This window comes from Silene latifolia, chromosome 1, assembly GCF_048544455.1.
Source record: "Silene latifolia isolate original U9 population chromosome 1, ASM4854445v1, whole genome shotgun sequence".
NCBI lineage: Eukaryota > Viridiplantae > Streptophyta > Magnoliopsida > Caryophyllales > Caryophyllaceae > Silene > Silene latifolia.
Window position 1 is genome coordinate 32,332,327 of NC_133526.1, and position 14,333 is coordinate 32,346,659.

The 14,333-nt window shown below is 36.4% G+C and overlaps 2 protein-coding genes across 2 annotated transcripts; one reads left to right on the forward strand and one right to left on the reverse strand.

Annotated features, from left to right (window-relative positions):
• Nucleotides 1-6,117: 6,117 nt before the first annotated feature.
• LOC141643494 (uncharacterized) lies at nucleotides 6,118-7,504 on the reverse strand. Its single transcript, XM_074452681.1, has 2 exons — nucleotides 6,909-7,504; nucleotides 6,118-6,787 (listed from the first exon to the last, which is right to left on the reverse strand). The coding sequence occupies exons 1-2, from the start codon at nucleotides 7,502-7,504 to the stop codon at nucleotides 6,118-6,120; spliced, it is 1,266 nt and encodes a 421-aa protein (XP_074308782.1).
• Nucleotides 7,505-12,917: 5,413 nt separating this feature from the next.
• LOC141643513 (protein FAR1-RELATED SEQUENCE 5-like) lies at nucleotides 12,918-13,661 on the forward strand. The gene is made up of 2 exons (XM_074452701.1): nucleotides 12,918-13,108; nucleotides 13,199-13,661. Exons 1-2 carry the CDS (start codon nucleotides 12,918-12,920, stop codon nucleotides 13,659-13,661), a joined length of 654 nt encoding a protein of 217 aa, XP_074308802.1.
• Nucleotides 13,662-14,333: the final 672 nt, after the last annotated feature.

Sequence of the window (14,333 nt, forward strand, 5' to 3'; positions counted from 1 at the left end):
AAAAGTATTAAAATAAGAGTAAAAGAGTTGTGTGGGGTTGGTGATAGGAGAGAGAGATGAATTATTAGTAGTTAAATAAAGAATTGTGGGGCCAAAACATAAAGGAATTAATAAAATAGAGTAAAAGAGTTGTGTGTGGGGTTTGGTGATAGAAGAGAGGAATGAATAAAATAAGAGTAAAAATTTCTAAAAATAAAAAAGGGGAACATTAGTTGAATAATTCGGAAAAAAGAGAACATTATAGTGATTGAGAGGGAGTATTTGTATATTCGAGACCTAACTAATGTTGTAGGGTAAGAAGATCACTTCGCAAAGATGGTTTTGAGGGGTTCAATATTATATGCATAACGGGAGGTGGGGTTTAAGTGTTTAACCCTTGGTCTCAAAGGTCAACCACCCTCCTTCAAGCTGAATGGAGGTTTAAATGGGAAGTCACCGATTGGTCTCTGATCCTATCTAATTCCACCATAATCGTTACCTTTACCAATCGACCAATTAAAAGGCCTTAGAGTCGGATTAAATGCCTTGAAACAAGTCAAGGTGAGTCCAAAGGTCAACCGATAAATGAAATCAAGTCAAGGACCCTAGCTCTCTTTCTCTCGAACTAAACAACTATTCACTATTCATTTTGCGAATGTTCAATGACAACTATGACGAGTATCGAAGTAAGAAATGAGATCGTACCCAAGAAAATAGAGTTTGCAATTGTATAATAATAATAATAATAATAATAATAATAATAATAATAATAACAACAACAACAACAATAATAATAAAAATAAATATTAATACTGTCATTAATCATAATAATATAATAATAAATATATATAGTAAATATAAATATAATAATATAAACAATAATAAATATAATATTAATATAATAAATATAAAAAAAATATAATAATCAATACTATATATTAAATCCAGAAATCAAGGGAATTCAATGTAATTAAAGAAAGTTATACAAATTAATTATACTATATAGTTTTAAATCAATAGCATCGTGTGATGGACCCGATTAAGAGATCTCAATGCAAATATTACATAGTTTGGGTTAAAATTAAATTATATAGAAGCTTGGTAATTTTTCTAAACATGGTCAATTTCCTTACAACAACAACAACAACATCAGAGCCTTAATCCCAAAATGATTTGGGGTCGGCTGACATGAATCATCTTTTCGAACCGTCCATGGGTGAACGCACGCCTCAAAATGCGAATAAAAAAAAGGGAAGATGAAAAACAAAAAGGAAGAACGAAAATGTAATGGAAAGTCAAGGTGAACTTAGGGGTTTTAAAATCGAATTCCGTCTTTCTTTTATAAAAACTTAAAATTTAAATCGAGAGAAAAGATTAAAACGATTTTTAAAAACCGAAATAGAGTTAAGGATCCGGAATGAACCAGGTAAAATCTATAAGAAAGTGGTTGGTTAAAAAGTGTAATAAAGGAGAGAAAAATAAATTAATTAATTTCTTTAAATTAAATAAAAAAAACACTAAATCTGACAAAAAAACATCAAATACTAAAAATTCACATGTATCCTTTCCCGCCATTGTGCCCTCTCCGTCACCATACTCTCCTCAAGCCCCAGAACTCTCATATCGTGCTCTATCACTCTCAACCATGTCTGTCTCGGTCTTCCTCTGCCTCTAGGGACCTTTTCTGTTCTCCAAGTCTCTAGCCTCCTAACTGGTGCGTCCATAGGTCTCCTTCTCACATGGCCAAACCATCTTAGTCGGTTTTCCATCATCTTGTCCTCTATTGGCGCCACTCTTACCTTTTCCCTAATCGCCTCATTCCTTAACCGATCTTTCCTTGTATGTCCGCACATCCACCTCAACATGCGCATCTCCGCCACACTCATCTTTTGAATGTGACAATGTTTCACGGCCCAACACTCGGAGCCGTAAAGTAGGGCAGGCCTAATTACCGTGCGATAAAATTTTCCCTTTAATCTTTGGGGCATATCTTTATCGCATAGAAACCCTGAAGCACTCTTCCATTTCAACCATCCCGCTTTAATTCTGTGAGCCACATCTCCGTCTAACTCCCCATCTTTTTGAATAATAGATCCTAGATATCTGAAGAAATCCGAACCCTCAACAACATTCCCATCGAAAATAATACTCCCCGCCGCTGTCGATCTCAACCCCGCCACTTTAGTGAACTGACACCTCAAATACTCAGTCTTACTCCTGCTCAGCCTGAACCCACGAATCTCCAAAGTCTGCCTCCACAATTCCAACTTTCTCTCCACCCCCTCTTTTGTCTCATCAATCAACACAATATCATCAGCAAACATCATACACCAAGGGATGTCGTCCTGAATATCCCTTGTCAACTCATCCATAACTATAGCAAAGAGAAAAGGACTAAGTGCGGAACCTTGATGCACCCCGATGGTAATAGGAAATTCTTCCGTTCTCCCAACATTAGTGCGAACACTTGCACTAGCCCCCTCATACATGTCCTTTATGAGGTCAATATATTTTCGCGACACACCCTTTCTCGCCAAAGCCCACCAAAGTACTTCTCTTGGTACCCTATCATATGCCTTTTCCAAGTCAATAAAAACCATATGTAAGTCCTTCTTCTTGTCCCGATGGTATAAAATAATTAATTAAGATAATTTCCTTAAAATAAAATAATTAATTAAGATAATCAATTTCCTTGAAATAAAATAATTAATTAAGATGGTCAATTTCAAGGAGACTAAAAGAAAGAAGATGCTTGGTAATTTTCCTAAATATTTATAGAATATTAGAAGATGGTCAATTTCCTTAAAATAAAATAATAAATTAGTATAAATATGCACACTTATGGTATTAATTATTATCATCATAAAATTATATATTAAATTTAAAATATATGCAATTTTATTAAACTTTATAGTTTATTAGATGTATAGAGATGTTAATTACTTAACATACAAAAATATAATATAAGTAGCTAATAAATAATTCAAGTTAGATTCCATAATATATAATATTGCATAATCCTTCGATTTGATTTAATGCATATATGTAATATATTTATATAAATATATAATTCTCTTAAAATTACATGCCTAAGTAGTAAAAGTAATTTCGTCAGTAAAGAAAAGAATTGTAGTAACATTGGATATAGTTATATGATAGTAATCACTCATTTGAATAGTAAAGTAACAATATTATCAGCGAGATTAGTGAAAGTGGTAGAAACAACAACAGGAGTAGTGAAATAATCAATATTAATGCGGCAATAGAGAAAGTAACAATAATTACGGCGGGAGTAGTGAAATTATCAATATTAATGCGGCAGTAGTGACAGTAACAATAATTACGGCGGGAGTAGTGAAAGTAACAGCGATTACGGGCAAATAGTGAAATGTTATTATTATTGTTTCATTAATAAGAGTAAAATATTAATAGCGGAAGTAGTGAATTTGTCTCAAAATTTATTTCATCGTAATTTTAGGATATGTCATAGAAAAATATATTAATGATAAATTTATGAGTTATGCAACTCTAAGTAATTTTATTTATTGAAAAAAAAAATTAATGGTAAGTAGAGGTAGCCCGGACGAAGCCGGACACCAATACTAGTAATAACAATAGTAAATAAATTAATATAATAATGATAACAATAAGAATACAAAATAAGAATAATAATATTAATGTTGAAATGAACTAATCTGAACTGAACTGATTCGAATTGAATTTAATTGAACTGAATAAATCTAAACTGAAATTAATGGAATTGAACTAAACTAAACTGAACTTATAAGACCTGAAATTAAGTTTAAAAAAACACGGCCTTAGACCATCCCCAAGCAAGAGGTCGACTTAATCGGGTCAATCAGAATTTTTACTCTTAATCACTCCTTATTAACTTGACCCATTTTCACCCTCCCAAGCAGAAGGTCACGACCTGGGTCAATTAATCCAATCATTTTTCACTTTTCATCATTTTCAATCATTTTCTACCCCATCAAAATATCTCTCTTACCTTTTCACTTCTAATTCAATATATACAACTTCATTTTAGTTTTATAATTTTATAAATGTTTTTATTACAAAATAATAATTATATAATAAATATATTTTAATTTTAATCCGGATATTAGATAAAAATTAAATTAATATAACGATCGTATTTTAAATCGAAAGACGTAATCGAATTAAAAAAAAAAAAATAGAGGAAAGACACCAAGTTGTAACGTGGTTGAGCTCAGAGACTAGAAAATCAAACTTGATCTTCATCCCCAACATAAATAATCTCCCCTTTTCCAAATTAATCCCCAAATTTTTTCTGGATCTAAAATCCTAATTTCTCTCCCTTCATTATTTCAATCGATTTCGATCCTTTTTTTCATCAATCGTTCATTCCATTCTCAGCCAAATAAATCTAATAAAGATCTTTTGTTTCAACCAAAAAACAAAAATACACCTTCATTTCTCTCGATTTGGGATTATTTTCGCGAGATTGATGAAGGTTGATCATTTTCGCCAGATTTTTTGGGTATTTTTCGGTTGATTTTCGCCAGATTTTGGATCGTCACCGTTCATCATCCCAATAAATCTTCATCTTCCCCAAATTAATTTCTTTGCCCTTCGATCTTCTCCATCATGAACCATCATTATCGTACAACAGGTAAGTTGAGTATGTTTGATAAGGAAATTAATTTTATATGTACTTAAATTTTAATTTAGACATATTAGATCTCAGTAAGATTATTAAAAAAAGTATGTCAAAATACATCAAAATTGAGTTTATTTTGTACACAATTAAAAAATATAGCCCTTTTTAAAATACTTGTATTTTTTTCTTGTATTAATTTAGTTTTTAATCATAATGTAATTTTGTTATTAATTCATTCTTTCCTTTTCTCATTTTGACGGAAATGACAGGAAGCAAGGGATGTTTGGCCGAGGTTAAAGCAAACATTTTTTTGTAATTGTCCTTTTTTTGTATGTCCAACCAACCACATAATGACACTTATTGGGTCACAAACCAGGTCAATTTGAACAAACAAGGGTCACAAACTGACCTTCACTCACCATTTCAACCCTTGGGTCACCTTAATCCTTTTGCTTAATTGTGGATTAAGGTGACCTTTCCCCAATTGACCCCCCAATTGACCTTGCTTGGGGGTGGTTTTAGACTTGTTATGTGCTATGGAAGCCAACTTTTGTTTAGTGCTTTGGTGAGAAGTCACGTGGGTTTTGGTCTATTTAGTCAATTGGTTGTCTAAGGTCTTGGTTCCCAGTTCCCACTTGTGACTTGCACGTGATGACAAAAAGAGAGAGAGAGTCGAGAAGTGCCTATTTGGATTGGCAGTAAACAAAAGGAGGCAGAGAGCACAAAAAGAGAGTGCGACAGAGGCCAAAAATCATACGAGATTCACACATTGGTGAGAACAATATTTTCTTTCTTAATTGGTCTCCCTTGTGACGGGTTACCATTTGTGGCGGATATTTTGTGAGTTAAAATGATAACAAAATGGGTTAGTGGAGAAAGGGGACCACATGAATAGTGTTGCAGAAAGAGAAAAAGTGGGTACTTTGTGAGGTAAAATGGTATCCGTCACTCAAGAGTGACGGATATGTACCGTCACAAACAAGAATTTGTGTTTCTAGAGTGAGACAAAATAAGTGTTCAATAACTATAAAGAGAGTAAGAGAGATCTAGGGTTTGAGTGGGTGAGTGACAAATACAAGAGGTGATTTGGTCTGATCTAGCTCAAGGGTGGTTCAAGCTACATCAACACTCCTCCGGTAACGGTGACCTTTGGGGTGGTGGGAGTACTAAATTGACAAGGGTAGTTTTCAATTTAGTATTATATCTCCATTGATAGTGTACTTATTGTTGAGCTTGTAAGGTGGTGGTTGTTGTAACTTTGAACAAATTAATCTCTTATTAGTGGATCAATTTGCCAAGAGACTGTGGTTTTTCCCCTTATTTGAGAAGGGGTTTCCCACTTAAATTGTGGTGTCGATTATTTTTGAAGAATAGAAATATGAACAGTAGAAAGATTCCAAAGGAGCCATATCCTACCATTGTAGTGACTGCTATATATAATTGCAATGAGAAGTGCATCTACTGAATTTATTTCTCAAAATTCTTTGAGCTTTATTCTATTTAACTCTAGTTTCTAAAACACCAAGAATGTCCACCTTATTATCTTTAAAATATTTACCAACCTCTATTTGTTTAGCCAGCTTATTGAGGCCTCTTATATTCCAAGATGAAATTATCGTGTGATGTTTGTTATCAAGGGGATCTTCATCCAAAGGTATAACTTCTATTGGGCCAGCTGTCAACACCTCCTCAGAAAGGTCAAGAACACTGAATCTATTAGGAGACAGGATTTCCTGAGCCATGGTGTCAGTCTGATCAGGAGGAACTACACTAGTACTAGCCACCTGGGAATTGATTGTCTCCAAACAGAGAGCCTGCCCTAGTACACTGCATCCTGAATGCATTACAACCACCTGAGGAGAAGAGGTAGAAGGCTTGTCCAGATTAGGGGAACCTAGCTTATGGCATTCTGAGTTCACCCCATCCTTCAAAGCAACTGGCTTATCAACCTTAGGGGTTGAGGTACCACCTAGCAAGTGACATTCTGAGGCAGGGGCTTGAGTAGAGGGATCAGTCACAGATCGACCAACATTGACAGGCCTGTAGATCTGTTTCCTCTTCTTTTTATTAGCACCTTCTTTAGGGGCAGTCACACCTTCCTTAGGGACAACGACACCTTCCTTAGGGGTAGGTATATATACTTTCCAAGCAGAGAGTGCCACTTTCCTTAGAGGTAGGAGCATCAGTCTTAGAAGTACCAGTATCAAGGGGTTTGTTTCTTTTACAGTTGTCATGATTATAGCCAAGTTTGTGGTAGGTTTTACAGAAATAGGGGAGCCGTTCATACACAATCCTTTGGGTAGATTTCCCAAGAAAGGGAGTATTGATAATGACATGGTTAGGTAACTCTTTAGAAATATTCACCTCAACCAGGATTCTTGCAAAGGAGAGTCCAGCTTTACATGTGGTGTGGAGGTCAGCAAATAGTGGCTTGCCAATCTTGCTGGCCATCCTACTAAGTATGGAATCAGTCCACATGTATGGGACAAAGTCAGGGAATAAGTAGATCCAGGTAGGAACAATGGCAACTCTTTCCATGGTACATGAGAAGCATGGAGTCCATTGTTTGAGGATTAGTGAATTGGCCCCAATTTTCCAAGGCCCTTCCCTCAGAAAAGCATTCATAGCCTCTTCAGTCTCAAACTTGAAACTAAACCACCTTTTTTTGAAGTATTGCACCAAGGGAAGGGGGCCAAAGTTCCACTGTTTTTGAACAAACTCTGAGACAATTTTCAAGGAGGGCTTTGCACCAAGAATGTTACCCATTAAGAAAAATTTCCATTTAACAATTTCCTCCTGAATTTCCTCCATATGGATATCAATTTCAGTAGAACTGGCACTTGTTTCATCAAAGTACAAATAAATCCGATACATTAACCACATTTCACCGTTTTAAAAACATTATTGAAAAATATTTTCAAAAACCCATAAAACAATTCTATTCCGATAATGGGGGGAGTACAAGAAATTAAACCCGACCCTCCTTGATGACGGAATCACCCATTTTACCTCACCACCTCACACACCCGAGCACAATGATTTTGCCGAAAGACGCCATCGCCACGTCGTTGAAACAGGTCTTGCGCTCCTTACACATGCTAAAATGCCGAACCGTTTTTGGCCTTACGCATTCGCCACAGCTTCATATCTCATCAACCGTCTACCAACCACAACTTTACAAAATAAAACACCCTACCAATTATTATTTGGTCAAGATCCAAACTACAAGAAACTACGACCATTTGGTTGTCTTTGCTACACATGGCTTCGCCCGTACACAACTCACAAACTCGACCCAAAATCCACCCCGTGTGTCTTTGTTGGTTACTGGACCACTCAAAGTGCATACTTATGCTTTGATCCCGTCACTCACAAAGTATACACGTCTCGTCATGTTCGTTTCATTGAACATGTCTTTCCCTTCCCTGACCTTACAAAATCTCCCCAAACTCCTCTTCCCTCAGCAGACCGGTGGTGTGAGCTCACCATTCCTCTCCTCGACCCCATTCTACCCATTCCCCACACCCCCACCGCCCACTCCACCCCTACCTTACCCCAGCCCTCAACCCAGACCTCCTCGCCCGAGCCCACTTCTCCCCTGCCTGGTACAACCACTACCCTCTCCATATCTTCACCCTCCTCTACCTCCACCCCGTCCACTACTGCCTCCCACTCACCAAGCCCCTCTCCACCATCTCCACCACCCCCTCCTCCTCCCCCCCTCTCGTGTTACAACCCGCCTGTCCAACAACATTGTCAAACCGAACCCCAAGTATGCCAAAACCGAACTGCACCCACTCCACACGTCACCCCTACGACCACCAAACAAGCCTTAGTTGACCCACGCTGGCGAACCGCTATGATAGATGAACACCAGGCCCTACTACGTAATCAAACCTGGACCCTTGTCCCTCGCTCTCAAGCCCAAAATATCGTTGGTTGCAAGTGGGTCTACCGTGTCAAATACAATCCCGATGGTACTCTCAAACAATACAAAGCTCGCCTCATAGCTAAGGGTTTTCATCAGCGTCCCGGGGTTGATTACTCTGAGACTTTTAGTCCCGTTATCAAACCAACCACCATTCGCCTTGTCTTGACCCTGGCCGTCACTCAACGATGGTCCCTCCATCAAATTGATGTAAACAACGCCTTCATTCAAGGTAAGCTCACCGACTCCGTTTTCATGGACCAACCTCCTGGGTTCATTGACACGGATAAACCCGACTATGTTTGCTACCTTCACAAAGCTATTTACGGCCTCAAGCAAGCTCAACGAGCTTGGTACACCTAGCTCAAACCCTATCGTTTAACCCTCCACTTTAAAAACTCAATCTCAGCCCGTCTTTGTTTATTCTAAATACAAACCAAACCACCCTATTTTTCCTTGTCTATGTAGATGACATCATCGTAACTGGCCCAAACCCGTCTCATATTCGCGCCTTTATCGATGAAATTTCCCGTAAGTTCTCACTCAAAGATCTCGGTCCACTATCCTTCTTTCTTGGAATCGAAGTGACCCCAACCGCCACTGGTATTCACCTTAATCAAACAAAGTATGTCTCTGACTTACTTCACAAATTTAATATGAATGATTGCAAGCCCGCGTCAATACCCATGCTATCCTACCCACCTCTTCTCAAAGAACCAACCAAACCCGTTGAAAATATTACCGATTATAGAGCAATTGTCGGAAGTCTGCAATACCTGTCACTAACGAGACCTGACATTGCCTTTCCCGTCAATCGACTCGCGCAATTCCTAACCCACACCACCTCGACTCACTGGATTGCCCTCAAGCGTGTTCTACGGTATCTCAGTGGAACACTACACCTTGGTATTCATCTTCATCACTCTACCCCTCTTCGCCTCCATGTATATTGTGATGCCGACTTTGCCGGAGACACGGCTGACTATGTCTCGACTACTGGGCACCTTATTTATCTCGGCCAAAATCCCATCTCATGGTCCTCAAAGAAGCAGCGGGCCTTGTCTCGCTCCACTACTGAAGCAGAATTCCGTGCCGTCGCCGACACCTCCACTGAAGTTCTATGGCTCATTTCCTTCTTGAATGAACTCGGCATAGCTCACCCTTCACCGCCGCCAATATATTGTGACAATTTTTCTGCAACGCACTACTCCGCCAACCCCGTCTTTCACTCGCGCATGAAGCATCTTGCACTCTCGTTTCACTTTGTTAAAGAACAAGTTCGGAAAGATCTAATTCGTATTCAACACATTAATGGAGCTGATCAACTAGCTGACACATTGACGAAACCACTCCACAAGTCTCGATTTCTTGAACTATCATCCAAGATTGGTCTTCGTCTCCGACCATCCATCTTGGGCGGGAGTATTGGAGCTAATAACCCGTAGCCTATTCTTCCTCCTTATATTTAGCTACTATATTTTATCACATATGTATTTACTTAGTCTTCCTCCTTTGTAGTTGTTAGTTCCCATTCTTTAGCTTTGTTAACCTAATTGTAACAATATATAAGTGTAGATTGTATCCTTGAATTAATCATCAATTAACAAACATTCAATTACTCAAACCTTCTCTTATTTCCTATATACCCTTGGTCACCTCTGCCCAATTTCTACCCCATTGTTTCTAGGGTTAGGGTTAGGGACAACATTAGGGGGCACAACAATACTAGTCACAGTAGTTTCCACTAAATGAGTGCTCAAAGGAGCAGAAACAACAGGAATAGTATGAACAATAGAAGAAGTAATAGGTTCAACAATGGTTTCCCCTGTTTTCGGCGAAGCAGGTGAACTTAGTCCTTTTTCCGTAACACCAGAATTAGGCAAAAGATTATTCACAGAACGAGGTGATACAACACTTGTGGAAGCCATAGAAGTAGGTAGAGCACGAAGAATTTCGTCATTGACCGTCCTAGAACTACGAAGACTAGAACGACCTACAGAGAAATTAATTAGGACGAGAAAGAGAGAAATCGGTACCATTAGAGTCAAGATCATGTAAGGTGTCTACAGAAAGACGTGATTTAGGTGGGCAACCCCTCCCTCGAGCCATGGCAGAAGCAGCGTAACAATGGCGTCCACTTCGTCTTCAGAGAAAAATCTCTCTAACCGAATAGAGAGATAAATTATTATTATTATTATTATTATTATTATTATTATTATTATTATTATTATTATTATTATTATTATTATTATTATTATTATTATTATTATTATTATTATTATTATTATTATTATTATTATTATTATTATTATTATTATTATTATTATTATTATTATTATTATTATTATTATTATTATTATTATTATTATTATTATTATTATTATTATTATTATTATTATTATTATTATTATTATTATTATTATTATTATTATTACTATTACTATTACTATTACTATTACTATTACTACTACTATTACTATTACTATTACTATTACTATTATTATTATTATTATTATTACTCCCTCCTAGTCGGGGTTTTCTTCCCCTTTGATGTGGGCACAAGATTTTAGGAGATGATTAAAGAATAAATAAAAGGAAGATGGTGGGGTTTGTGAATTGGAGAGAGGAATGAATAATTAGGAATTAAATAAGGAATTGTGAGTAAGGTGGGGTTTGATGATAGGAGAGAGGGATGAATAAAATAAGAATAAAAGTTTCCAAAATAAGAAAGGGGGAGAAAACCTGAATAATCCGTTTAAGGAAATAGGGAAGAAAATAGTGAATAGGAGGGAGTATTATTATTAGGGTAGAGTTCCGGTGAGAACGGGGCTTATCGTGAGAACCGTGAGAACAGCTCTCAACCGTCCATCAAATAAGACTGACGGCTGAGATTAGACGCGCGCTTCTCTTAGAATTTCACGGAAAACAAAAAATAAGACTGTACATGTCAGCAATATCAAGCCTACGTAACAAAATCAAACCACACGAAACAAAATAAATCGATTTCATCATTAATCCTTCCTTAATTTGTAAATTTTTCTCTTTCGATATCAAATTTAGTGATCTAAAATCGTTTATTCATCATCAATTGCTGTGTTCGAAGCGCAAATCAGAGTCAATTTGTTCAAACTTTTGCATTCATCAGCTATTCAGTTATTTCAAGATCAAAACTTTGTAAGGAAAATCGGAATTGATTTCGTCATTCATCTGGAATTATTGTTTTCTACAGACAATATTGAGGTATGTTCATTCAATGTTATTTAATTACTTTCTGAATCGTTGTTGAATTGATTTTATGATGATGTTAAAGCTGAATTTAATCAAATTAAACTTAATTTCGGATTTGATTAAATTTAGTGTTAAATTAGGGTTTATAGTTTGTTTGTTTGATTTTAAGAGGATGATAAATGCAAATGTACTTTGTGGTGAGAAAAAATGTACTAAAAATAATGAGAAAGGAAAAGTGTGCAATTTGAAGTAACTGAAAAGTAATTTTGCATGTAAAAATAATGTGTTGTGTTGTGATGTACACGTTTCATAAGGAAATGTCCAATCAGTCTTAGTGAAATGTGCATTATATATAATAAGGATGTGCAAGTAATTATTATCTTTTGCAAGTGGCCTTGCAACTGTTCAATATGTCAAATGACGGTTTGTAACTTGCTTAAGTGGTGAAAAGACACAACTATTCACATTAATTTGAATATTAATTCTAAATGTACATTATATTAATTATAAAAAAACATGTTCCATCAAATAAATTGTCCACTATCTATATTCATAATTTGCATTTTATGATAATTAGGTGCAACTAAAATATCATTAAGCACTGTTTGGAAAATGTACATTATATTATATTTAAAGGTACATTAAATTATTTAAAAAAGAACATGGAACATTATTTGGAAAATAAATGTGCTTTCAGTTTAATTCAAATGTCCATTACGTATTTTTATCAAGAGATTTAAGTAACATAGATAACTTCACCCAATTTTTTAATTACCATGATTATGTTTGTGGCAGTTGAAAAGACACAACTGCTCACAGAATTTAATCTCTTATACTCAATTAATCCACTATATAAACCAAGAGTACACAACCACTTTTCCATCCTACCTTCATTTCTAAAACCTTTTCCAATAACCAAAACTTTTAATCTCTTCAGAAAAGTACTTAATTTTCTTAAAAAAAAAACAATGGACTACTCAAAATGCATGATAGTTCCCTACAAGAATGATGCTTACAAACAAAATTTCAAGATGCGGGTGCCAGCCGAGAATTATAATTACTGATCAGGACAAATCAATCAAGTCGGTAGTCCCGGAAGTGTTTAAGGAGTCAACACACAGACTGTGCATGTGGCACATAATGAAGAAACTAAGAGAAAAAGTCAGTTATCAACTGTTTCAAGATGAGGATTTTAAGACCAGGCTCAATAGGTGTGTTTGGAACAACCAACTTGAGCCTGATGAATTCGAAGAACAATGGGGGAAGATAATGACTGATTATCAACTTGTAGAACACGAGTGGTTTTCAGATTTGTACGATCTCAGGGAACAGTGAATCCCTGCCTATTTTAAAGATATTTCAATGTCTGGCTTGATGAGGGTTACTTCTAGGTCTGAGAGTGAAAACAGTTTCTTTGACAGGTTCCTCACACCTCATTTGACCCTTGTTGAGTTTTGGGTGTGCTATGAGAGTGCCTTGGAAGCACAAAGACACAAGCAGTCCAAGTTGAACAGTGACAACAAACACTCTGAAATCCCACGGAAAACAAAGTCAAACCTTGAAGTCCATGCTTCTGAAATGTACTCGCACAACATTTTCAAAGACTTCCAAACAGAATTGGTTGCGCTTTGTCTCGATTGCCATTTTAAAGATGTGGAGAAGATTGATGAGACAAAAATATATATTCTAACAGACTTGCAGATGCCAAATAAGTCATGGAACGTAGCATATTCACCGGATAACATGGAGATTACTTGTTCTGTTCTATGTTTCGAGAATGGGCTTGTTGTGCAGGAGCACCGCCTTTGGATTCTCACAACCAAGATTTTCGAAAATACCGAACAAAGACATAATGCAAAGATGGACAAAAGCTGCAATGAGTAAGCCTGTCTTTGATAAAGATGGCAAACTGATAGATGTATCTCAAAAGTTTTCTGACCGGAAAAGTTTGAGTACTGAGCTGTGGCAAGAGGTTTATTCTTGTGTCAGCGTAGCTGAGTGTGATGATAACGACATGAAGCTTTTGATTGAAAAACCGAGAGATATTAGATTGGATATGATTAGTAACGAAGTGTTCCAAAGAAAGAAGAAAGACAAGATGAAAGAAATAGAAAAGTACGTGGGCTGCAAAATACCTCAGAAGTTGGTGATTCATGTTCCTAAAAAATCTAAAAACAAGGGTAGGACCAAGGGCAAGAGAATTGAATCACAAATGTTAAAAGCCCTAAAGAAGAGAGGAAAAGAGAAGAGGTACTGCAAAACATGTGGCCGCCAAGGACACAACTCTAGGACTTGCAAAGAAACAAACCATCTGACAGGTATGTATAATTTGGTTTCTTGTTAAAGCATATTACATTAATGTTAAATAATTAGGGGGTGTTTGGTTCGAACGAGGGAAAGGGAAAGAGAATCAGAATGGGAATTGAAGGCAAAGGAAACGAACAGAAAGAGATCCCCTTTAATTTTCATTCTTGTTTGGTTAAAATTATAAGGGAATGACAAAAAAATTGAAACCCAAAGACAAGAATTATCAACAGCCACCCACAACCACCAACA

Coding starts and splice junctions, on each gene's coding strand:
- LOC141643494 (XM_074452681.1), bottom strand. CDS start 7,504: ATGTGGTTAATGTATCGGATTTATTTGTACTTTGATGAAACAAGTGCC. Junction 6,788..6,908: donor AAATCTACCCAAAGGATTGT/GTATGAACGGCT, acceptor CCTACCTCTAAG/GAAAGTGGCACTCTCTGCTT.
- LOC141643513 (XM_074452701.1), top strand. CDS start 12,918: ATGAAGAAACTAAGAGAAAAAGTCAGTTATCAACTGTTTCAAGATGAG. Junction 13,109..13,198: donor TTGTACGATCTCAGGGAACA/GTGAATCCCTGC, acceptor TTTCTTTGACAG/GTTCCTCACACCTCATTTGA.